Here is a 24914-nt window from a genome sequence, read left to right as displayed (position 1 = left end):
CTGTTTTTCTGAGTAATAATAGCACCTAGAGGGGTTTGCTGCTTGTCACTAGCAAAGCATTGTGAGACACAGCCCAGGCTGGAGAGTTAAGGCGGCAGAGTGGTCCCACAGTCCCAGGCTGCACCCCGGGGATCCCATCGCAGTATTTACCCTTTTTTTCTGGGGATAAAAAAGCAGCGAGAATAAAAACCCTTCCCTTTCATTTTGGATTGTTCAAAATGGTTAGTTTCGATTTTGACTTTTTAAAATTGTATGTTATAACAAAGAATGTAATTCAAAACATTAAACAATTTGAAATGAAGTCATTCTCAAAAGAAAACTGGAACTTTTTGTTCCAAAATATGACAAAATGGGATGTTCTACATTGTCAGAAATCCCGCCCCCCCCCCCAAACAAAATTTTGGCAAAATTGACACAAATTCATTAATCATTTAAACTTTGATGGACCTGCATTTTCTGATGAAACTCCATTCTAAAGTTTTCTGACCAGCTCATCTCCTAGCCAGTTTGGAAGCCTAAGGACAGCTGACTGAGTGGGTTTCAGACTGGAACCAGGAGCCTGTAGGGTAGAGTTCCTGCTTATAGGGGCAGTTAATGAGAGGGATTGCTGGGAGAAGAGTCCCTTTTGATGTCAGAGGAATGTCTTTCCAAAACCTTTCTTTCCCCTCATTGTCTGCTCTAGTAGGTGGAGCTTTAGCCAAGTATCTCTGGAGTAGCAAGTGGAGTGAAGAAGGACCAGAACAATGAGCAACAGTCCTGGACGTGGCACTTGCCCAAACAGAACAGACACTGACTGTGCCCATGGATTAGAGAGATGAGTCCTTCGCACAATGGGCATGGTTTAAAGCTAGAGGATTGAGGCTCAGTCTTTAAGCAGGAAGGCATTGACTAATAGCCAGAAGAAATGACAGATTTTAGAGAATGAAAACAAAGAAGGGGCTGCCAATAAGGCAGAAATATCTCACTGAACTGAGCTTTACAAAAGGATTGGGTAAAAGGTGCTGTGAGGTAGCAGGTGGACACAGCTGAGCTCCACCTCGCTGCCACAGGCAGTAAGAGGGAACTAAGAGGTGGTTGGGCTTCTGTGTACCCTTGGTTGGGGGGCATGAGGACATGCAGGTGTGGCTCCAGTAGAAACTGCTGGCTCAAGAACCCAATCTCACCTGCATGAGATGCATGAACACCTAGAGTGGGATCCACACACATAAAGACTCAAGGGAGAACTTCCTTTTTTTAAAGAAATGAAATTTAGATTCTGGAGGACAAATTCATCCTCAAAACGTGTGCCATGTGTACATTTCAGCATTGCCCCGTCGTGAAAATGGGGATTCAATATTTCCTTTCTCCCAACTTTTCTCTGGTTTTTATGCAGAGCATAAACTCTTGGCAGCAAGGACTGCTTCTCACTATGTGCTTGTATGAGCTCCAAACTCAGCTGGGGTGTCCCAGCTCTCCAGTAACACAAATACGAATCCCTATAAGCAGCTATTATGTTTCCTCTTGTCGGTTTAAAAGCACAGAGCCCTTCCTTTTCTATGCTTGTTGGTGTTTTCCAGCAATTTATTTTTATTTTCCTAGAAAAAAGGAAGCCCCTTCAAAATCACATGGACGGTTAGGAAAATACAGACAGATAGGGGTACAGACAGGAAGGGAAATGCAAAGTCCCCCAGTGTCCCCAAGCAGGACTAGTAGGAAATAGATGACCTGAAATGAGAGACCATACAATCTGTTGTTTACCTTCTCCTGTGGGTTAAAGTAAACAGATACCAAGACAGAGGGTCTTTTTTATTTACTAAGGTTTTTTTTATTGTGTCTGTTTTGTATTCCAAACCCTTCCCCTACAACTCTTCCCTCCCTCACAAAAAACTATTGTGAAAAGCCTAGTGTTGACTGAAGTCCAGTCGGTGTAACTCAGTATTAGCTATTGCACCGCTAAGAATCAGAAATCAAATAATGTCCCCTAGAAAATCAAAACCAAGGAACCCACCCGAATGAAGGCTGTCCACCAAATGGGGGGAGGAACACAAATCCACCAGTGACAGCCCAGCAGGTGTGTCTGTGCAGCTCTGTGTGTCTGAGCATCCGTGGGTCTCATTCGAAATTCAAGTGCCTACACAGCAGTCGCAGCGTGTTTATCCACAAAGGCTTGGTGTTGTTGGTCTCAAGGAGATCTTTCCCACCCACTCCTTACCTTCTCTGACCCCAGCCATCTCCTCAGGTCCCACTATCTCAAGATGCTCAGTGTGGTCTGTCCAGCATGTGGCAACGGGGGGAAATTTTTAAAAAAGATCTCCCAAAGCTTCCTTCTAGGAATCATCTTGTATCCTTGAGCCGGGGGGGGGGCGGGGGGGGGGTTTGTTGGTCAGTTTCCCCCTCTGTCAGTGGTTTCTGTTTTCAAATGGGCCTTTAGCTGAAGCTGGGCGGATAATCCTATACACATTTTGGAAAGCAATGTATATACTCTATAGGCATCACCTGCAAATTGCCACTACAGGAGGGTCAAAACTGACATGTATTTTAAAACTAGAAGATATATATATATATATATGTGTGTGTGTGCATGTATAGCTGTGTATATTGTATCTATATACATATACACCTATGTACACACACATATATAGCTGTATTTAGTTAGTAGAAAATATTTCTAGCATACCCTTGACCCTTTAAGGAAGACCAAAGCTGATTACATCTTAATTGTGAGCCACCAAAGCACCTTGAACCAAGAGTGCCCAGTTACACTTGCAGCAACTTTTGGAGACACAGGCCCATGTCAGAGTTTTGCAAAAGATTCGGTATAAAACCAGCAGCCAGCCAGTTTTTTAGGGGCTGGGGAGAGACAGGAGGATTGCTATTACTCTGATTGTTTCTGTTGTTCTGGCACTGTGGCAGGAGGGCCTGCTTTCATGGGAGCACTGGAAGGAATCTATGATATCAGAGGGCATAGGAAGAAGGGGCACATGGGACCATGTGATAGAAAAAAGGCGAGTGCTCGGCTCTTTACAGTGAGGTGACCAGAGACACCTGTTGGTCTAAGAAAAAAACAAGCAAAGCAAGAGGAGATATTTGCTCTAGAGGTAAAGGCTGCAGCAGCTCAGCGCTCTGCACATCCAATGGCTGAAACCTCTCCAGGATTCTCGTTATTGTCCTGTCCCCACTTGGATTGTCTTATGCCAGGAACCCAAGATGCAGCCCAAGAAGCCCGCTGGATCTGGCTATGTCTGATGGTGCTGTCACTACAGAGTGGAGCCACAGCCAATCAACTGCAGGTTATTATTGCTGGTGAAGTCAAGCAAATGATTTCTGTTCCTCTGGCAGAGGAGAAGCACAGGCCATGGCTAGCAGCATTTAATACACACATTTTACATTATATTAATTTAGATGCAAATCAGGTGGCTCCCTCAGGCTCCAGCAGAGCACCAGGGTGACACTCTGTGCCACACCATTGGGCATCTCTGAACATAGGAGTGGCAGGATGGGAACTAGCTGGCCTCTACCTTTCAACATCATCTTAATCTGTTCTCTTGCGGTTCAAAGCAGAGGCCCCCAGAAGCTGAGAGGCTAACACTGAGGGAGGTGAGGCGAATGAACCATCCTCTTCCCACCACTTACTTTGACTTCCTTCAGCTGGAATGCAAAATCAGCAACAGGCCTCTGAGCATGGTGCTAGTTGTGAGGCAGCAGCCATGCTGCTGATCAGCTGGCAAAGCACAACAGTGACCAGTGAGATGAGACGCGCACCTCCCCTGTCCCCGATCCCTTTAGGAATACAGAGGGGACATAGCCCCTCCCTACCATGATGGACCTGCGACTGGCTTTTGCTCCCACTAACACATCAGTGGGGTGGGAAGAATGCTGAGGGAAGTGAGGGTCCTTCCATAGCCAGGTCACCAGATGCTTCACCTTGTCCAGAAGGAGTCAAAGAAAGGGAAAAGCAACCCTCCTGCCCTTGTGATTCTAATCCCTACAGGGAACTGCATTAGCAATACTGACCCTCCACCACTTCCTCTGCAATCCACTCAGGACAGGAGAAAACCAGGGGGGAATCAGAACCTTCCAATGTACACAGCAAACTGCTCAGGACCTCAAAATCTAGACGCTATAGGCCAGATCTCCAGCTGGTGCAAATCAACACAGCTCTTCAAATGGAGCTGTTCCAAAATACACCAGCTATGGACCTGGCCCAGTGTTCCTTCTTTTCTGCCCATGTCAACCTGGGATCTGTGTCTCAACAGGAAAACCTTTTGGTGGCTCTATGGCTGATCATTGACAAGTTCCAGCTCAGGCACACATTGTATCTGTGTATTACCTCAGTAGATTAAATTTCCTCATTTTCTTTTGCTCCACGTATTAAAATATTCTATAAAATCAAGTGACCAAAAATCTATAGCTCTAAGAATACCTGGTTATCTTCTTTTTGTTTATCGCTAATCACAGTCAAACCTAAAGAAAGAAAGGCAAAGAAAGAAAGAAAAAGGAAAGCAATGACTTGTGAAAGTCTGATCAGGAACTGAATTGCAGGAGTGGCAGAAACGGCTTTGAGAAGAGATCCTCATAAATTGGAGGGCAGTTTGGATCTGACAGGTTCTAGCTCCCCGGGGAGCACAACAGATTCTTTCCTCCCACCAGCAGTCAGGGAGGGAGCAACGACAGCACTGGCTCCAAACACTAGCGGGTGTGGCAGAGAACCTGAGGACATCTGACGTGGCAAAGTCATGCGTCCAGGAATAGAGCTACAGGGCTTCCTGAGAAGTCCAGACCCTCCCCCAGAGAAAGGAAAGAAGCTCAGAACAGACTCTCTAGAGGAAAGAGGAGAACTTTGGCTCAGAGTCTGAGACAATTCTTGGGGCAAAGATGGCTGGGAAGCAGAAATCAACCTGATGTCCTGGCTCAGGCGTCTTGGTGGCAAATGTGGAGAGCTCTTGGGTTGAAGGACCAGTGGAGGTGGGCTGGAGGTCTGAGGCATGAGCAGAGATCCATGAGAGCCAGAGGCCCTGGAAGGGCCACATTGGAAAGTTCTTGTGGCCTCTGGGCTCTGACTAGGAGGACTAAGGCCAGAAGGGGTGTAACAAGGGGAGGCTACACCAGGCTGCTGCAATGGAGACATGGAGGCAAAACGTGACCCTTCCTGGTGCAGCTGGCCTATCGTCCCAGTTGCAGAACCTAATGCACTTGGTTGTATTTGGCACAGCCCTGAAAGGGAGCCTCCAGAGGCTTGTGCCAGCTGGCTTAAGCTAGAGGATGGAGAACTGGAAGAAGGAGGGGGTTGAAAGTGGTTCATTCTTCCCAAAGTTCCACTTCCTGTGAGTGGCTGTAACTGTCCCACCTGCGGTGGTCTGGGGGTGGGCTGGAATTGGTTGAGAAGATTGCTAGGTGAGTTTGATGAGAGCTGGGTGAAGGAAGTAGGTGGAGACCTAGTGGTGGCCTGCTGGAAGTGGCCAAACCCACTAGGCAGAGTGTTGCTGGAAAGTGGCTGCTGCTGAACTGCCCCTAAAGGAGACCCTGAAGGCGCCTGTTGAAACTGGTTCAATCCTGCTGATGATGTGCCACCCAAGCACTGTTGGCTTGAGCCAGGGGAAGGAGATCCAACTGAGGCCTGATGGAACTGGCCTAAGCCAGCAGAGGCTGTGAATCCTGCCAGCTGCTGGATTTGGAAGGAAGATGATGAAGGGGTTTCAGCTCCTGGAGTGTGCAGCTGGGATGGCGTGCTGGATGGAGAACCTACTGCAGAAGGACCAGCTGATGGTATAATAGACTGAAGCCTTTTCAGTTGTCTCGGCGTCTGGCTGGACGGCTGCCCCAAAGACCCCAAAACAGATACTGGAGAACGGAATATAGCAGTCGGGAGGCGCGGGTGGTGGGTCAGAGCTATTGCTACTGAAGTGGTGGCTGCTGCAGCTTGCAAGGGCGCCTGGATCAGTGGAGTCCAAATGACGGGGGTTGGTGTGGAAGCTGCTGCTGCGGCAGCTTGGACATTGTGAGCGCAGTGCGCCATCTCTCTGTCGTGCTGCACAATCTGCTGGATGATCTCGTTCTCCTGATAGTTGAAGACACCAGAGTTGAGGTCGTGCTGGACTTTATGTAGCAGGATGGAATTTTTCTTACCTGTAGAAAAAAAGAAGAGAGGAAGAATCAGTCTGATTGGTAAAAGCAAGAGGGAAACCTTTCAGGGGGTATCAATTGAAGGCCACTGCCTGCCCCTCCCAGTTCATTTTCGGGCCACATTGTCCCATTCTCATTAGTTCTCTCAAATGGAGGTGCCATGGCAGCTTTGTGCCAGCCAGTAAGCTGACATACACTACATCCTCTAGTCAAGTAGTGTCCCATAAGATCTTGCCTCATGGGGCATGAGGAGTCTTGCTCACCAGCGGTTGTAAGGGGCCAGGTCAGGGCAGATTGGCAAACTGCTTTTTTTTGTCTGGAGGCTATTACCTTGTGCTTTAGAATCTCAACTTCCATTTAAAACAATTACTCTGTAGTGCTTGTGGTTGGAAAGAAAACTCCAAACAGAAGACCTGAGTGTAACTATGTCAGTGATGTCTGCCTGAGCCTGCAGAGAGCCTGAAACAATAGCTCTGCCTCATTCACCTCAATGGACTAGTTCACTCTGAAGTCTAATGGCAAAACATTAAATACAAACATTATTAACTATTTCACCCCTGAGCCAGTGCTGAGGGATGATTTTGTAAAGATCTGCTTTCAGTGGCATTTCATTTTGGTATCTCAAGTGGGTGGAGCTTGGTTTGTGGGTGGACCTTGCGTGAGTACTCCGACTTTCCCCCAAATTATATTCCTGCTGCATGCTCCTCATGCTGCCACCATGCTGGATTCCTTTGAATTGTAGAATCGTAAGACTGGGAGGGACCTTGAGAGGTCATCTAGTCCAGTCCCCTGCCCTCATGGCAGCACTAAATGTTATCTAGACCATCCCTGACAGGCTTTCAACAAACAGCTCCTGAAGTGGTAGCTGGGACTTTCTTCTCACCTGGAGGGAATCCAAAACAGAGGCCAAGGTTTAGTGGGGTTTCCTGGCCATTGCACATTCCTGCAGTTTTCTGGAGAAGCTCAACATGTTCTCAGGATAGAACTGTACCTGATAAAACCCAGCTGCAGAAAGGCAGAAGCCATGTATGCCACACATACAACTTTGGATTTTCTAGGGCAAATTTCCTCTGGTGAATGGTAAGTTATTTTCTGCAGAAGACCTTTTATTAACACTTTGCTAGCTAATGCTCAGTGCTTCTGTAGCACCTTTCAACCTAGGGTCTGACAGCGCTTGACTAATTTCAAGTGATTTTGCCTCTCAACAACTCAGTATGGTCACTATTATTGTCCCAATGTTTTTTACAGCTGGGTAAACCAAGGCATGGAGAGGTGAAGTGGTTTGCCCTAGATCACACAGCAAGGCAGTGACAGCACCCAAGAGTGCTGAATCCCAGTCTCCTGTGCTAATCGTTGGACATCCCTCCTTCGTATCCAGTCCACATCTCATTGCACCTACTCGGCTAGTGAGTCATGGTGAGTCAGATCCTCAGCCCTCCTCCAGTGCAAAGCAGCCATCAAGCCTGACGATCTGTCCCCCTGAGGCATTGGGGAACCCTCCAATGGAGCAGAACTGTCAGAGAATACTCTAAATCATCCCCATCTCCTGTTTCTTGGTGCAGGGGGCATTTCTAGCAGAAAGGGGGCATGGGTGAGCATTCCTACACCTCAGCAAGCCTTGGCTGCCACAAAGGGGCTGGGAGTGGCCTGGCATAAATTAGAGCATACCAGAGGTTGCTGTATTCTGTGCTGGGACCTGGACCAGCCCCCACGCAGCCCAAATATTGGGGGAGTGCATAAGGTGTCCTAAAGCCACCTCCACCTGGCTCAAGCACAGTGGATGATCTGAATAGAGTGAATAGAGACACTGCGCAGCACACTGTGCTGGGTGCATACAACTTCTAATCATTAGTCACTGTGCATTACCCTGCAGGACTGAGGGAGAGACAGTGGAACTTCCTCCTCGCCCTGGAGGTTTTGCAAAGCTCTCCAACCATTGTTTGAGTTCACAAGAACATCCTTCCCCCATGTTCTTCATCATATAAGTCCATGTCCATTTCCCCTTTAAGGGTGACTGTGACATTTAAGTCATCTCTCGACCCTTTCGCCCCAGGCTCTCAAAGCACTTTACAAATGGTAAGGAATTAAGGATGAAATCCTGGTTCCATTGAAGTCAATGTGAACTCTGTCAATGGAGCCAGGACTTCACCCTAAGTCTCGCAGTTTCCCTAGCAGGGAGGTAAGTAAAGCAAGTACTTCTAGCTGAGCGGCAGTCTCTGTGCACTAGGAACAGAAGAACTCTCCCTCCCCAAAGGCTCTGCTGGCCCAGGTGAGACCTCTCTGGGCAGCAGATTGCCTGCCATTATAGTTTCATTTGTGCCTTGTAAGCAGAATTTCAAGCCAATCAAATTTAAGTTCCAGCTCATCTTTCAGCCTTGCAGTGTAATATTACCCAGCACTTTGCCTTTTCCAAGTGTTGCAAAATTCAGTGACACGAGTTTGCCTGGCCCCAGAATCCACCTGGCACTGAGGGGAAACTTCACGTGATTAAAGAACAGCTCTGAGCCATGAGTGAGGGTGTTGTGTGGAGCCCTTTCACCAGATCATGGCACCTTCTCAATGGGAGAGAACGTCTGATGCACCAGAATTTAGTTGTATCCTCAAAGCCTAATGAAAACGAACTACTCTGTTCCAGCATTGCTTCATGAGGAGTTGCTGCTCATAGGGGTTTGTATCATATCCTTAACAAACTGGCTTCAATTAAATCCACCACTTGACTTTTCAAGGGCACTCCACCAGGGGCAGCCCTAGACTAGCTGACAGCAACTGGCACCCTCGGTGAACCATGCAATCCACGCCCCCCCATCCCCAAGCCCCAAGAGCAGATCTAGGCTGAGATTTTTGGTAAACTGGGAAACATTTTGCCCCTTTTTTTCTTTTAATGTTTTTAAGTGTTTTTTTTTAAATAGAGGCTTAATTATTCAGTTTGTCTGTCCGTCCGTCTGTTCAACCAATGTTTCTGAAATCGGATAAAATAGAGACATGAAATTTTCAGAATAGATTTGTACATGACAGCTCGATGATATTTCAGTCCGATTTCAAATAAAAATGCATTAAAAATGTTAATTATAATTTTATTATTACAAATCCAAAATCATCCATTATGCTATCCTGCTTTAACTGCCATTACCACCACATCCAATATAGAAAGAAATAAGAAAACTCTTCAATGAACTTTAACCTGTATTTACAAAACACTCCGAATAAAAAACACTCTGTGCTCTTAAAACGTGACTTTTCTTGCTTTAACTTTTGAAAATTCAGTCACTAGTTCTTTTAGACCCAGTTTTCAGGCTATTTCATGCTGTATTGACATCGTGGCAAGTCCAACAAGTCTCTCTTGCACCATTGTTGAACGCAGATATGTTTTTATCAATTTTAACTTTGAGAAGCTACGTTCCCCACTAGCTACGGAAACTGGCAGAGTTAAAAGAATGCGTAGAGCTATAAAAATGTTTGGAAAATTGCCTGATTTTCACAAACAAACTTCAGTTCTTCTTCAGGAGAGGAATGTTTCTTAAGTCGTCTGGAAAAAGCCTGAAGCTCACTACACAAATCTGTAGCATCAATGTCTTTTGAATTTTCATGAGTCAACACCAACTCCAGCTTTATACAAAATTCTCTTATCTGTTTTGCTGTTCTCTTTTGCAAGCTGTGGATATCATATAAAAAGCCAAATACTGACTTTAGCTGCTGCATCTGTTGAAATATTTCTTCAACCAAGTGAATAGCAGTATCAAGGACTGCAAAGTAGAAATTCACTTTGAACCTTTGTTTTGGGTTCTGAATGGGTGTGTCTTGTCCTTCATATGAAAACTGCTGTTTCTTTTGCCGAATGCGAACTGGCTCTGGTTCAAATTCTGTCAGAAAGTCTATTTCTTCAGCAAGCTCGAGAGAATCTACTAGTGTTCTTTCAAACCCTTCATCACTTCTGAATTCCTCCAGAATATTTTTAGTTTGCTGCAGTTTTTGAATAGCAGAATGTATGTTCAGGTTCTTTTCCTGAAGCTGCTTACTAGTGAGGTTAATCTCGAAAAGGATATTATACCACAAAATGAGTGAAGTCACAAATTTGAACTTGGAAAGGCCATTTGCAAGAGCTTCTGCATCTGAACGTACCATATTGCCAGATAATCTAGTAAAGGTGGTATCATCAGAAATTTCAATTAGGGCATCATAAATGTTTCCAAGTTCATAGCGAAGAGGCTTCAAAGCATCAATGTGACTCTCCCCATCTTGTCTGACTAAGTGGTTTCACAGTTAGAGAATTCACATGGCGAGTTAGAATCTCCCAACAGCGTGTTGAGCCTGAGAAAAACACATAAACATGTTGCACCAGGTCAAAGAAACTGCTTGACTCCAAACAGCATCTATCAGCATCATTGACAATCAAATTCAGAGAATGCACACTGCAAGGAACGAAAAAGGCCCTAAGATTGATTTCCATCATTCTCCTTTGCACACCATTGTCTTTACCCTTCATATTACTCCCATTATCATAGCCTTGGCCACATAAGTTTTCAATAGATAATGACATTTTTCAAGCTCTTGTAGAATAGTTTAAGTCATAAATGCTCCAGTCATCTCCTTCAGTGGTACGAAACCCAAAAAATGTTCCTTTATGAGCACTTCAACATTATCTTCATCTGCAGACTTTTTCATATCCACAAAACGAATGATCATCGTCATTTGTTCAACATGACTCACATCTGGTGTACAGTCCGGTATTATTGAAAAGTATTTTGCAGAATGGGCAGCTTCTGCAATTTTATTTTTAATGGCATTTGCTAGGATTTGAATCAGTTCATTCTGCATATTTTTTCCTCAGTAATGAACCTGTGTTTCATCATCAGTTATTTTACGTAGATGCTCCTTCATGACTGGATCAAAAAGCTAGGTATTCAACATATTTTAAAAAGTTTCCATTACTTGGAATGTATAAATTTTCATTTCTACCATGGCCGCGGAATGCTAAATTTTGCCCACAAGAACTCTCACCGAAGCAATCAGATGCTGTAATATTTGTTGCCAATATTCTTCTTTTTCCTTGATCACACGTAAATTTTCTTCATCGATAGTTTTTCCTTTTTTCAATCATAATTCAAGTTCTTTCCAATTTTGAAAACATCCCAAATGTTCTGTACTTCTTTCATGAGAAGAGAGAATTGAAGATATGTTTTTCCAGTCCTTCCAGTCCATTTTCAGTAGGTGATGTACCAATTGCTTGATTTCTAAACAACTTGCAGCAAAAGCAAAACACAGAGTCCTTCGACACTGAATATTGAAACCAGTTTCGATGAATTTCTTCCCCATTAATTAGTTTCCTCTTGTAATGCTGAGCAGAGAGTTTTCTGTTATTTCCATCCTTAGGGAAGGGAAATTCATGAACTTGTTCGGGTCCATGTTCCACAAGGATTTGCCGCACACTTGTCATCACATCTGGGCCATGAAGCTGGGTCCCCATATTGTAACTTGTTTGTAACTTCCTCATCCTTTCTTCCTTCTACTTCATTTACTTCAATTTCTGCATGTGTCTCTGAAGGTGAATAAATTTTCTCCACTTCCATATCAGTCTGATGCTGTGAGCTGCCTTCATCTAGAAGTAAGTTTCCATCATCTTGAGTTTTCAAACTGCTTTTTTGTGGATGTGAGCTACCCTCATCTTGAAGTAATATACCTTCATCTTGATGTTCCAAACTGCTTCCATGCGGATGTGAGCAAATTCCTTCATCTGGATGCTGTGAACTGCTTCCATCTTTATTTGGATTAATGAGAAGATATTTCAGGAAGGATCCCTGCTGTTTTGCTTGGTCCTTTTCCTTCTCAGCCTTTCATTTATGATACTCAGCTCCTGAGGGTTTTCTTTTTCCTCTTTCTGCCATGGGGCATTTGAATATTGTTATGTACTAAGGGTATGTCTACACTACGGAATTAGGTCGAATTTATAGAAGTCGGTTTTTTAGAAATCGGTTTTATATATTCGAGTGTGTGTGTCCCCACAGAAAATGCTCTAAGTGTATTAAGTGCATTAACTCGGCGGAGTGCTTCCACAGTACCGAGGCAAGCGTCAACTTCCGGAGTGTTGCACTGTGGGTAGCTATCCCACAGTTCCCGCAGTCTCCCTCCATGAAAGCAAGGGCAGACAATCGTTTCACGCCTTTTTTCCTGAGTTACCTGTGCAGACGCCATACCACGGCAAGCATGGAGCCTGCTCAGGTAACCGTCACCGTATGTCTCCTGGGTGCTGGCAGACGCGGTACTGCATTGCTACACAGTAGCAGCAACCCATTGTCTTCTGGCAGCAGACGGTGCAATATGACTGGTAGCCATCATCGTCATGTCCGAGGTGCTCCTGGCCACGTTGGCCGGGAGCGCCTGGGCAGACATGGGCGCAGGGACTAAATTTGGAGTGACTTGACCAGGTCATTCTCTTTAGTCCTGCAGTCAGTCCTATTGAACCATCTTATGATGAGCAGGCAGGCGATACGGATTGCTAGCAGTTGTATTGTACCATCTTCTGCTGGGCAGGCAAGAGATGAGGGTGGCTAGCAGTCGTATTGTACCATCTTCTGCCAAGCAGCCATGAGATGTGGATGGCATGCAGTCCTTCTGCACTGTCTGCTGCCAGCCAAAGATGTAAAAGATAGATGGAGTAGATCAAAACAAGAAATAGACCAGATTTGTTTTGTACTCATTTGCTTCCCCCCCTCCCCTGTCTAGGGGACTCATTCCTCTAGGTCACACTGCAGTCACTCACAGAGAAGGTGCAGCGAGGTAAATCTAGCCATGTATCAATCAGAGGCCAGACTAACCTCCTTGTTCCAATAAGAACAATAACTTAGGTGCACCATTTCTTATTGGAACCCTCCGTGAAGTCCTGCCTGAAATACTCCTTGATGTAAAGCCACCCCCTTTGTGGATTTTAGCTCCCTGAAGCCAACCCTGTAAGCCGTGTCGTCAGTCGCCCCTCCCTCCGTCAGAGCAACGGCAGACAATCGTTCCGTGCCTTTTTTCTGTGCGGACGCCATACCAAGGCAAGCATGGAGGCCGCTCAGCTCACTTTGGCAATTAGGAGCACATTAAACACCACACGCATTATCCAGCAGTATATGCAGCACTGGAACCTGGCAGAGCGATACCGGGCGAGGAGGCGACGTCAGCGCGGTCACGTGAGTGATCAGGACATGGACACAGATTTCTCTGAAAGCATGGGCCCTGCCAGTGCATGAATCATGGTGCTAATGGGGCAGGTTCATGCTGTGGAACGCCGATTCTGGGCTCGGGAAACAAGCACAGACTGGTGGGACCGCATAGTGTTGCAGGTCTGGGACGATTTCCAGTGGCTGCGAAACTTTTGCATGCATAAGGGCACTTTCATGGAACTTTGTGACTTGCTTTCCCCTGCCCTGAAGTGCATGAATACCAAGATGAGAGCAGCCCTCGCAGTTGAGAATCGAGTGGCAATAGCTCTGTGGAAGCTTGCAATGCCAGACAGCTACCGGTCAGTTGGGAATCAATTTGGAGTGGGCAAATCTATTGTTGGGGCTGCTGTGATGCAAGTAGCCCACGCAATCAAAGATCTGCTGATATCAAGGGTAATGACCCTGGGAAATGTGCAGGTCATAGTGGATGGCTTTGCTGCAATGGGATTCCCTAACTGTGGTGGGGTCATAGACGGAATCCATATCCCTATCTTGGCACCGGAGCACCAAGCTGGCGAGTACATAAACCGCAAGGGGTACTTTTCAATAGTGCTGCAAGCTCTGGTGGATCACAAGGGACGTTTCACCAACATCAACGTGGGATGGCCGGGAAAGGTACGTGACGCTCCCATCTTCAGGAACTCTGGTCTGTTTCAAAAGCTGCAGGAAGGGACTTTATTCCCAGACCAGAAAATAACTGTTGGGGACGTTGAAATGCCTATATGTATCCTTGGGGACCCAGCCTACCCCTTAATGCCATGGCTCATGAAGCCGTACACAGGCAGCCTGGACAGTAGTCAGGAGCTGTTCAACTACAGGCTAAGCAAGTGCAGAATGGTGGTAGAATGTGCATTTGGACGTTTAAAGGCGCGCTGGCGCAGTTTACTGACTCGCTTAGACCTCAGCGAAACCAATATTCCCACTGTTATTACTGCTTGCTGTGTGCTCCACAATATCTGTGAGAGTAAGGGGGAGATGTTTATGGCGGGGTGGGAGGTTGAGGCAAATCGCCTGGCTGCTGGTTACGCGCAGCCAGACACCAGGGCGGTTAGAAGAGCACAGGAGGGCGCGGTACGCATCAGAGAAGCTCTGAAAACCAGTTTCATGACTGGCCAGGCTACGGTGTGAAAGTTCTCTTTGTTTCTCCTTGATGAAACCCCCCGCCCCTTGGTTCACTCTACTTCCCTGTAAGCTAACCACCCTCCCCTCCTCCCTTCGATCACCGCTTGCAGAGGCAATAAAGTCATTGTTGCTTCACATTCATGCATTCTTTATTCATTCATCACACAAATAGGGGGATGACTACCAAAGTAGCCCAGGAGGGGTGGTGGAGGAAGGAAGGAAAATGCCACACAGCACTTTAAAAGTTTACAACTTTAAAATTTATTGAATGCCAGCCTTCTTTTTTTTGGGCAATCCTCTGTGGCGGAGTGGCTGGTTGGCCGGTGGCCCCCCCACCGCGTTCTTGGGCGTCTGGGTGTGGAGGCTATGGAACTTGGGGAGGAGGGCGGTTGGTTACACAGGGGCTGTAGTGGCAGTCTGTGCTCCAGCTGCCTTTGCTGCAGCTCAACCATACACTGGAGCATACTGGTTTGGTCCTCCAGCAGCCTCAGCATTGAATCCTGCCTCCTCTCATCACGCTGCCGCCACATTTGAGCTTCAGCCCTGTCTTCAGCCCGCCACTTACTCTCTTCAGCCTGCCACTTACTCTCTTCAGCCCTCCACCTCTCCTCCCAGTCATTTTGTGCTTTCCTGCACTCTGACATTATTTGCCTCCACGCATTCGTCTGTGCTCTGTCAGTGTGGGAGGACAGCATGAGCTCAGAGAACATTTCATCACAAGTGCGTTTTTTTTTCTTTCTAATCTTCACTAGCCTCTGGGAAGGAGAAGATCCTGTGATCATTGAAACACATGCAGCTGGTGGAGAAAAAAAAAGGGACAGCGGTATTTAAAAAGACACATTTTATAAAACACTGGCTACACTCTTTCAGGGTAAACCTTGCTGTTAACATTACATACATAGCACATGTGCTTTGTTACAAGGTCGCATTTTGCCTCCCCCCACCGCGTGGCTACCCCCTCAACCCTCCCCGTGGCTAACAGCGGGGAATATTTCTGTTCAGCCACAGGCAAACAGCCCAGCAGGAACGGGCACCTCTGAGTGTCCCCTGAAGAAAAGCACCCTATTTCAACCAGGTGACCATGAATGATATCTCACTCTCCTGAGGATAACACAGAGAGATAAAGAACGGATGTTGTTTGAACGCCAGCAAACATACACTGCAATGCTTTGTTGTACAATGATTCCCGAGTACGTGTTTCTGGCCTGGAGTGGTAAAGTGTCCTACCATGAAGGACACAATAAGGCTGCCCTCCCCAGAAACCTTTTGCAAAGGCTTTGGGAGTACATCCAGGAGAGCCGCGAATGCCAGGGCAAAGTAATCCTTTCACATGCTTGCTTTTAAACCATGTATAGTATTTTAAAAGGTACACTCACCGGAGGTCCCTTCTCCACCTGCCGGGTCCAGGAAGCAGCCTTGGGTGGGTTCAGGGGGTACTGGCTCCAGGTCCAGGGTGAGAAACAGTTCCTGGCTGTCGGGAAAACCGGTTTCTCCGCTTGCTTGCTGTGAGCTATCTACAACCTCATCATCATCATCATCTTTTTCGTCCCCAAAACCTGCTTCCGTGTTGCCTCCATCTCCATTGAAGGAGTCAAACAACACGGCTGGGGTAGTGGTGGCTGAACCCCCTAAAATGGCATGCAGCTCATCATAGAAGCGGCATGTTTGGGGCTCTGACCCAGAGCGGCCGTTCGCCTCTCTGGTTTTCTGGTAGGCTTGCCTCAGCTCCTTAAGTTTCACGCGGCACTGCTTCGGGTCCCTGTTATGGCCTCTGTCCTTCATGCCCTGGGAGATTTTGACAAAGGTTTTGGCATTTCGAAAACTGGAACGGAGTTCTGATAGCACGGATTCCTCTCCCCATACAGCGATCAGATCCCGTACCTCCCGTTCAGTCCATGCTGGAGCTCTTTTGCGATTCTGGGACTCCATCATGGTTACCTCTGCTGATGAGCTCTGCATGGTCACCTGCAGCTTGCCACGCTGGCCAAACAGGAAATGAGATTCAAAAGTTCGTGGTTCTTTTCCTGTCTACCTGGCCAGTGCATCTGAGTTGAGAGTGCTGTCCAGAGCGGTCACAATGGAGCACTGTGGGTTAGCTCCCGGAGGCCAATACCATCGAATTGTGTCCACAGTACCGCAAATTCGACCCGGCAAGGCTGATTTAAGCGCTAATCCACTTGTCAGGGGTGGAGTAAGGAAATTGATTTCAAGAGCCCTTTAAGTTGAAATAAAGGGCTTCATCGTGTGGACGGGTGCAAGTTTACATCGATTTAACGCTGCTAAATTCGACCTAAAATCCTAGTGTAGACCAGGGCTAACTGTGCTCCCGACTGCAAGCATTATAGCGTTAAGGATGGCTGACATACCACATGGTTGGAGATTTAAACCACAATGCAGCCATCCCAACATGCCTTTTCACTGCTTAAAGGTTCAATGATTAGTAACATACACTCACTTACCTATTATAACAGTTAGTTACAGTGTTTACACGGAAACAAAATGACCTTTTTCGACGTTATAACTTTACACCGGTTGTTTGGAAAGTAATCCCCTTCCTCACGTTACCCGCTTGGAGTGTGACTTCATCACTTTCGTAGTCTATTAAGTATTAACGCTGTTACTTTTCTTTTATGAACCTTATTTATTACATGTGAACCAGTTATAACAAAGAAAAGTTCATAATTATACAGCCCGATAATAACGCTAAGATTTAATAACTCTTGAAGATATTCACATTTGGATATATAATGCTGAAAGATGATATTCTTTACTCTTTGGCACCAAGAAACACAATTTTCCACAGTATTCGCTTGATTCTTAACCATCTACCTGCGACGTGTGTTAAAATGATCGTTTGACATGTATCAACTCGCGATATCTCCGCTCTACATGAATTTCCGGCTATGTGACCTTGATGTATATTCGAGTTAGGTGTCTCTAGCATTGCAGCTCTTGCCACTGGTGGATGTGTTTCGTTGTGGCTGAGTTATTGCTTATCAAAATTGCGGAGTGGGTCATCTTGACCCTATGTCGCAAATTGAAATTTTTTTTGCTAAAATATTATTTATTTTTGCAGTAAATAAAAGATTTGACATATTAATAAATTCTCAGAAATGTAGAGAAATGAATTATAATTCCTATTCCCTCCATACATGCATGGGAATTGAAATAATGACATCTTCGTATTTTATTTGTATTTTTTTCATTTTTAATTTTTTTTCGTTTTATTATTTTTTTAATTTGATTTTTTCCCAAGAATTTGGAGCCCCATTTAACTTGGCACCCTAGGCGACCACCTAGTTCACCTATATGGATGGGCCGCCCCTGCACTCCACACTCCCAGCTGATCCCATCCTGAAGATATTAGAGCAGCTGCCTATGGGTTTCCCTTTAGCTTTTGTTTCTTGGTGCTGGCAAGATTTGGAGGGCTCAGGTTAGTCAGTAGTAACCTGCATGCATGTTGGGTATACAGCACTCAGGAGTGCACGTGTGCATGGCAGCTTGTCTTGAGACTGGGGTTCAAGGTGAGTATACAGTGGCATCCTAAGGCGCCAGCCAGTTTGGATTAAATCAAAAGTGATATTAACCCTCCTCCCAAACAAAACTTTCCTCAAGCTCCACACCAATCAGTTAACTTCCTTTCTCATTCTGTTTCAGTGCCCCGGGTTCCTGCCTGCACTTTCAGCTCCCATCCAAAACTAGGACTGACAAACACCCTTCCTCCCAGTGGGTTTGCAGAATTTGAATTAGATACAGGCACAGAATGGCAGATTGGATCTGTAAACACTGTCCATCCTGAACTCTGGCACCACAGCCACATCGCATCTTCAGAATTAAAGAATGTAGGCAAAATTAATGCCAGTCAACAAAGTTTATGAAAAATAGGGCTTGTCAAATAAACTTGTCATCATTCTTTGTTGAGATCATTATTCCAGATTAACTTTCACATGTAGACAAATTCTAAGGATTTGACTTAGACCCACATGATATTCTGATACAAATATTTAGCACTATACAAAATCAATGCAACTGGTTAACCAACAGACTGCAAAAAGTAATTGTAAGTGGGGAATCGTCACCCAATGGGGATGCTTCTAGTGGGATCCTGTAGGGAATCTGTTTTCAGTCCTATGCTATTCAATAGCTTTATCAATGATTGGGCAGAAAATATAAAATCACTGCAGGTAAAATTTGCAGAGGACACAAAAATTGGTGGAGTGCTAAATAATGATGAGGACATGTCATTAATACAAGCCAACCTGGATCGCTTGGTAAGGTGAGCCAATGTGCAGTTTAACACAGCCAAATGCAAGGTCATACATCGAGGAACAAAGAATATAGGTCACCCTTATAACTGGGGGACTGTACCCTGGAAAGCAATGACTGAAAAAGAGTTAGGGGTCACAGTAAGTAACCATCTAACATGAACGCTCAGCGCAATGCTGTAGCTAAGAGGAAGAATGGGATCCTCAGATGCAAAAGCACGGGAATATCAACCAGAAGCAGGGAGCTGGTATTATGTCTGGACATGGCACTAGTGAGACCATTACTGGAGACTGTGCCCCATTTTGGTGTCCACACTTCAAAAAGGATGTTGAAAAACTACAAGGGGTACAGAAAAGAACTACAAGAATGATTCAATATCTGGAAAACCTGCCATAGAATGAGAGTGACTGCTACACATATAACCAGGATAGACAAGCCCTGATTCTCCCTGCAGCTCATGTAGCTATTTACACCAGTGCAAAATAGCTGTGAAAAGCTACACTTTGAATTTGGCAGTGTTTTGCACTGGTGTAAATAGCTACATGAGCTGCAGGCAATGGAGCATCAGACCCTGTATGATTCCATCATCATTCAAACCATATATCTGAGGACTGTTTTATGCAGGACAAGAGTGTGGCCACTTCTGGGATGCAATGGGACAGCTCTTCAGCAGTGCACAGCAACACTATACAACAGTTCTGGCGAGGAAGTAAACAAGAACCTACCCAATTGAAATTGCAGGGTAGGAAACAAAATGGAATTACCCAAGCTAGACTTTGGCTAACACATTAAGGATCAAAAGGGTAGGTCTGAGAGGGCAACACCTCAGGTTTGCAATAATGAGCTTTCTGGAGTCACAGGTGCAAATTCCAGCCAGGGGTACAAAGAGCTCTCCCACACAACTGCAAGGCCAGGGTGTGGAGAGGGAGATATGGGGGCCTTCAAGGAGACAGTCAAACTCCAACCCTGTGGCTGAAAGTTAGTAGCTCTGTGGATATTGTACAGTGGATTTCTTTAGCAAGAAACTGGGCTGAGGAAGCCTGCAAGTGAGAAGAGATGGAAGGAGGAGGGGAAGAAGCAGGAGTGGTTACTGCAGCCTCCCCAAAAGTGCTAGACCAGCATCTGCTCTGTGATTCCATCATCACAGCAAACCCCTCACCTCACTCCTTCATCCTGTGTCATCTGCACTTGGCTTCCAATTTGCCCTTCTATGCTTGAGCCGCCTCTGATCTCAGAGACACTGCCCTCACTCCACGGCAGAATGTTGGGATGTTAATGATTGTTGCCCAGGTAGATTGAGAGGCGGGAGACAGCCCTAACTGTTCAATGCCTGCGCTCCGTGACAGCAGTATAGCGAGAGTGCCTTCTTTGCAGTGCATTCAATACATCCTTACCCTCTGTGAGCCGAGGCCCCCTGTATTCATACCCTACATGCTACTGCAATAATACAGGTATACAATATGCCTTGTGAGGTATCACTTGAAAGCTAATAACATGCTGGTTATTATTATCATTGTAAAATGCATGTGTTAACCTTATATGTGATGTTATGAATTCCCTCTGTATAATGTTACTAGAACATTGTTTAAGACAAAGACAGCCTAACCTAGGTAAAGGTGATAGACCGGTCTGCTCCAGATAAAGGAAGGGAGGTTTACCTCAATTTACATATTAGCTGTAAACAAAGCTGCTATCATGCTAAACCAGTGGGCCTTATCATAAGGTTAAAAAAAAGAGACAGAGAATTAACATGGCCCTGCACCCCAGAAAGACACAGGAGACTGAGTCTCCAGGAGGCCTTCCTGACATGTAACACAAAGACATCCCTTTGGGGAGACAAGGAACACAGATAGACTCCATCTCGATCTTTCACCTTAAGGCAACAAAGAAACTGAACTCTTTGATGTCTGTGATGGGTCCTGGCCAGGCTGGACAGGAGACTGAGAATGAGAGAAACCATCTTGCACAAAGACGGTATCGTGCTAGATTAAGTTTTAGATTTTAAGTACATATTTTCACTTTTATTTGCTTGTAGACAGCGCTACCATTATCTTTTACTTGGTGTCTCTTAACCCATGCTCTTTTGTTAATAAACTTGTTTTACTTTTACCATAAACCAGTTCAGGGCGGTGTTTGAAGGGAAGGGTGTATTTACCCCAGTTCAATTAATAAGCTGTGATGTAGTGAGTCTTTAACAGAGCAGTGAACTTAATATCTTCTGTGAATGCACCATGATAGGGACTGTGCACTGCAGAGAAACAGCCCTGGGGCACTCAGGTGCTGGAGTTCACTGATTGTACCTGCTAGGTGAGGTCTGGGCCAGGAGAGCCTTGAGGAGTTGGCTGGGGAGGCAGACAGACTGGTGTGGCAGGGAGCTGACACACAATCTAGTTGCCAGCAAAACTCACTCCTGTTGAGGCAGAGAGGTAACATGTTGGCGCACAGCTCTGGGCACCCCAGCAGCATGTTATATCCTCGCACACCCTTCCACTGACCCATGTCTCTTCTGGCCATGTGTGCAGCTCATTGGCTACTTCCAGTGGGGCAGCCCCATGCAGTGTCAGACCATAATAGGTACAGGGTGATGCCCTAGTTGAGGAAAGATGGTTTCCTGACAGTTTAACTAAAGCCGTGAGTGAAACACAAGCCAAAGCTGGAGCAAGGCAGGAGAGAGGAGCTTCCGAGGGAGAGTGTTTCTGCAATGACTCTTTTCTTCCTTCTTTCTTTATTAAACTGCTCTGGCTACAGATCAGTTTCTTCACGCTGGATTTATTGTCATTTCACCTGCCTTGAAATGAGATCTGCTGATTAGTTTGGCTTCTCTAAGTAGCTCTGTGTAATCTGAACCGTAAAGCTATTCTGTACCATAGTTTTGTTCAGTGAACCACAGTAGGATGCTTGGACAGGATAATCTATTTTCCTCTCATTTCAGTGCTGGAAGCACAGAGACTGCGTGATGTCAAGACTTTATCCTTCTAGACCTTCTATCCTTCCGACACTATGGCGATAAGCATGGTATAAGAACTAATATAATATATAGAATAGACACTAGTCTGTTCCAATTTGACTCCTAAACCCAAATATGCGAAACTTCATAGCAGCAGTAGCAATGATGATTTAACTGGGATGATTTAACTGGGAATTGGTCCTGCTTCGAGCAGGGGGTTGGACTAGATGACCTTCTGGGGTCCCTTCCAACCCTGATATTCTATGGTTCTATGATTCTATGATTCAATCAAACTCAGATCTTCCTTCTCCAAAAAGCACAGACCCCGGCCACTTGAGTAAAGGAGACTCTTCACTAGGTGTGAGTAATACAGGATCTCTGACACATAGTTGAGCAGTTCTGATACCATCCAGTAGAGGACAGTGGTGCATAAAGGTACATGAGCCAGTTTATTAAAGTAGCATGAACAAAGATCTGGAAACACCAGTGGTGCATCATAATTAGATTGCACAAGCTCTTTGGAGCATACACTGAGTCAGTGTTCTGTTTGTACAGCACCTAGCACAAGGGGGTCCTGGTCCAGGACTGGGGCTCCTAAGGTAGCATTTCTCAAATGCAGCCCACCAGGGGCTTTCTTGTGGCCCCGGCCTCCTGGGAAGAGATTGGAGGAGGGAGAGCAAAGCAGCAGCCCCTTCCCAGAAACCACCAGCAGTGGTTGGGCCCTGCCTCCCCCTGGAGAGGCACAAACTGGAGGAGCAGGCAGCCAGTGAGTTCCCCACCTTCCCGGCGGCAGTGGGGTCAGGCATCAGCCTTGGGTGGCAGGCTCCAGCCACAGGGCTTCGGGCTCTGTCCCTAGGCCCCATCCCCTGTATGTGGAGCTTCAGGCTCCATTCCCTGGCTGCATGGTGACGGGCTCTGGCCCAAGCCCCCCTCCCATCACTTCTTCCCCCCTGCTGCCTCCTTCAGTGCCCCATCACCCCTGGCCCCTGCTGTCTCTGTATCACTTTTCACTGCACACTTAGTAGCTAGCAAGTCTTAAAAAAAAAAAGAAAGAAAGAAAGAAACCAAAAAAAAGCAAAAGAAACAATAAGAAAAAAGACAAGAACGTTCAAGGCACCTTATTTGTGTTTCTATTCTATTTAGGTCCAATAAAGAATAGAGACAACTGTACACTATTTTTATTACTGAGTCTGTAAAAAAAAATGCATACATAGATAGATTACAATGATTTGGACATGTAGATGGCATATTAATTTGTTTTTCCTAAAGTTAATTAAGTATTTTAAGAAAAATTGTCAGAGCGGCCACCAGCAAGAGTTGGTGGCTGCATTCTGTTGTGAGAACCCCGCAATACAAATAATAAATAATTGTAGTAAATACTGTGGGTCCTACAAAAAACAATTTCTCATCAACACAGTGATGGCCTGAAAACAAAAGTGGTATTTAGAACCTGGAGGACGTGCCCTCCAGTCATAAGAGCTCTGAAGTACAGTGATGCCTCTGAAATTTTGGAGCTTAACTAATAGATGGTTCTCTCTCAATAAAGAATTGAAAAGACACGTCACCTGACTGGAGATAACACACAAAGAATCCCAGGGAAAAGGGCCATGTGGTTTAATGAAAAGAATCAGCTCTCAACAACAGTTCTAGCAAATCATCAAGATGAGCTTTCTGTTGTTAAAATTCTGCATAGACCCTGGGGAGATTAGCTGGAACACTCTGTTTATCCTGGCTCTCTCCCTCCAGTTCCATCTAAGGCCAGTGGCTGTAGTTTAAGAATACAGGTCAGGGAATTGCTTTTTGAATCTGCATGCGTTTTCAACATTCTCACTTTATTCTGGTGGCTTCTGCATAGCTAGTTAGCTCCTGGGAGGCTCAGATTCATTCTGTGTCTTTATTTTGAAGACTGAATAGTAAGCACACCAGGTCAGATCCTTGGCTAGAGCACAGCCAAGTTTGCAGCACAGCTCAGGACGGGGCAGGTGTGAATGTGGCCTTTGCAATCCTCTGATCCTGGACTATTGTGCACTGGGCTGGTCTCCTGTCCTAACTTAGCTGGCTGCCAGTGGCTCTAATGGGCCAATATTGCAACTGCTGATGGCTGGGGGAGCAAAGAAGCCTTGGATATGGCCCCTACACTGTCAGCATGTTACCTGCACTAGCCCTTTGCACTGCTCACACTACTGGGGCTACACTGCTTACTGTTAGCATGCTAGTTTGATCAGAGCCACATGGGTCTGTATGCTCATGCTGGAAATGACACCTTCAGCTCTGGTGTAACATACCTATAATTACATCAGCACAAACCCAGTGTCTAGAGCAGGCCCCCAAATCAGTCTCTTTTCCTGCCCAAAATGTTGTTAGTTGTCTCTTGATGTGAGTCTGTCGTTTACATTGCGTAGGAAAAGAAGACTTTAACACGTTGGCTAAAATCAGAATTGGTCAAATTGTACTTGTTGAATAATTTATTTGAGGAAGTTCATTAATAATATTTAAATAAATCACATGATGAATATTTCTCCCCCACAGCCTTCCCCATTATTCCTGCACTCTATTTAGCTGGACAAATCATTTGCAAATAGGCACGAGTGCACTCAAACTTTGTGGAAGTTTTTCTAGTAACCTTTAATATTTGGAACCCAGAGCCCAGTGGCGCTCGATCAATTGCAGGATTGGGGCAAGGAGCCCTTTTTAGCTCAGGTGGCAGAAGCTTTTGGATTTGGAGCCATGGGTCCTGATTCTAGGGGTTCTCAAACTTTTTCTCTCTGAGGCCTCCCTCGACATACTATAAAAACTCCAGAGCCCTTGGGCATAGGCAAAGTAGTTTGACTTCTATTTGGCCGGGGGCAGGGGTCAGCGGGGTTCGAGCCCCCGCCACGTGGTGGGGTCCAGGAAGGGAATTTATATATTTAAATTATAACTCAAAGGTGGGGGGGCTTAGCTCACAGTTTGAAAATAGCTTGGGTGCAGGGATGGGGTAGATAGGTGCTGTGTGCAAACAGAGGGTAGCTGTGGCTGTGTGCACACAGAGGGTGGCTATGGGCTGTGTGTGGGTAGGGGGTAGCTCAGGGTGCAGAGCTCAGGGTGTAGGGAGAGAGGTATTAGGGGCTGTGTGCTGGGAGGGCTCCCCTGTGGTCCCTGTTCCTGGAGGGGTCTGCCAGCCATGGAGCTGGGGCTCCCCACCTGGGGGCTCTTACCGGCTTCCTCTGCGGGAGCAAAGAGGGCTGGGAACTGAGGAGCAGCTTCAACTGGGCCACCAGCAGTAGAGGAAGAAA

At 45.9% G+C, this 24914-nt stretch overlaps 1 protein-coding gene across 1 annotated transcript in view; it reads right to left on the bottom strand.

Moving 5' to 3' along the window:
• Positions 1–1836: 1836 nt before the first annotated feature.
• HCN4 (hyperpolarization activated cyclic nucleotide gated potassium channel 4) overlaps positions 1837–24914 on the bottom strand; it is a 183289-nt gene continuing 160211 nt past the window's right edge. Inside the window, 1 exon segment of the mRNA XM_074965866.1 lies at positions 1837–6105. Coding sequence (XP_074821967.1) covers positions 4553–6105 — 1553 coding nt within the window. The 3' untranslated portion in view covers positions 1837–4552.

This window comes from Natator depressus, chromosome 10 (assembly GCF_965152275.1).
Source record: "Natator depressus isolate rNatDep1 chromosome 10, rNatDep2.hap1, whole genome shotgun sequence".
Lineage (NCBI taxonomy): Eukaryota > Metazoa > Chordata > Testudines > Cheloniidae > Natator > Natator depressus.
The sequence above is the reverse complement of the archived record's forward strand: the minus strand, read 5'-3'. Positions and strand labels throughout refer to the sequence as shown.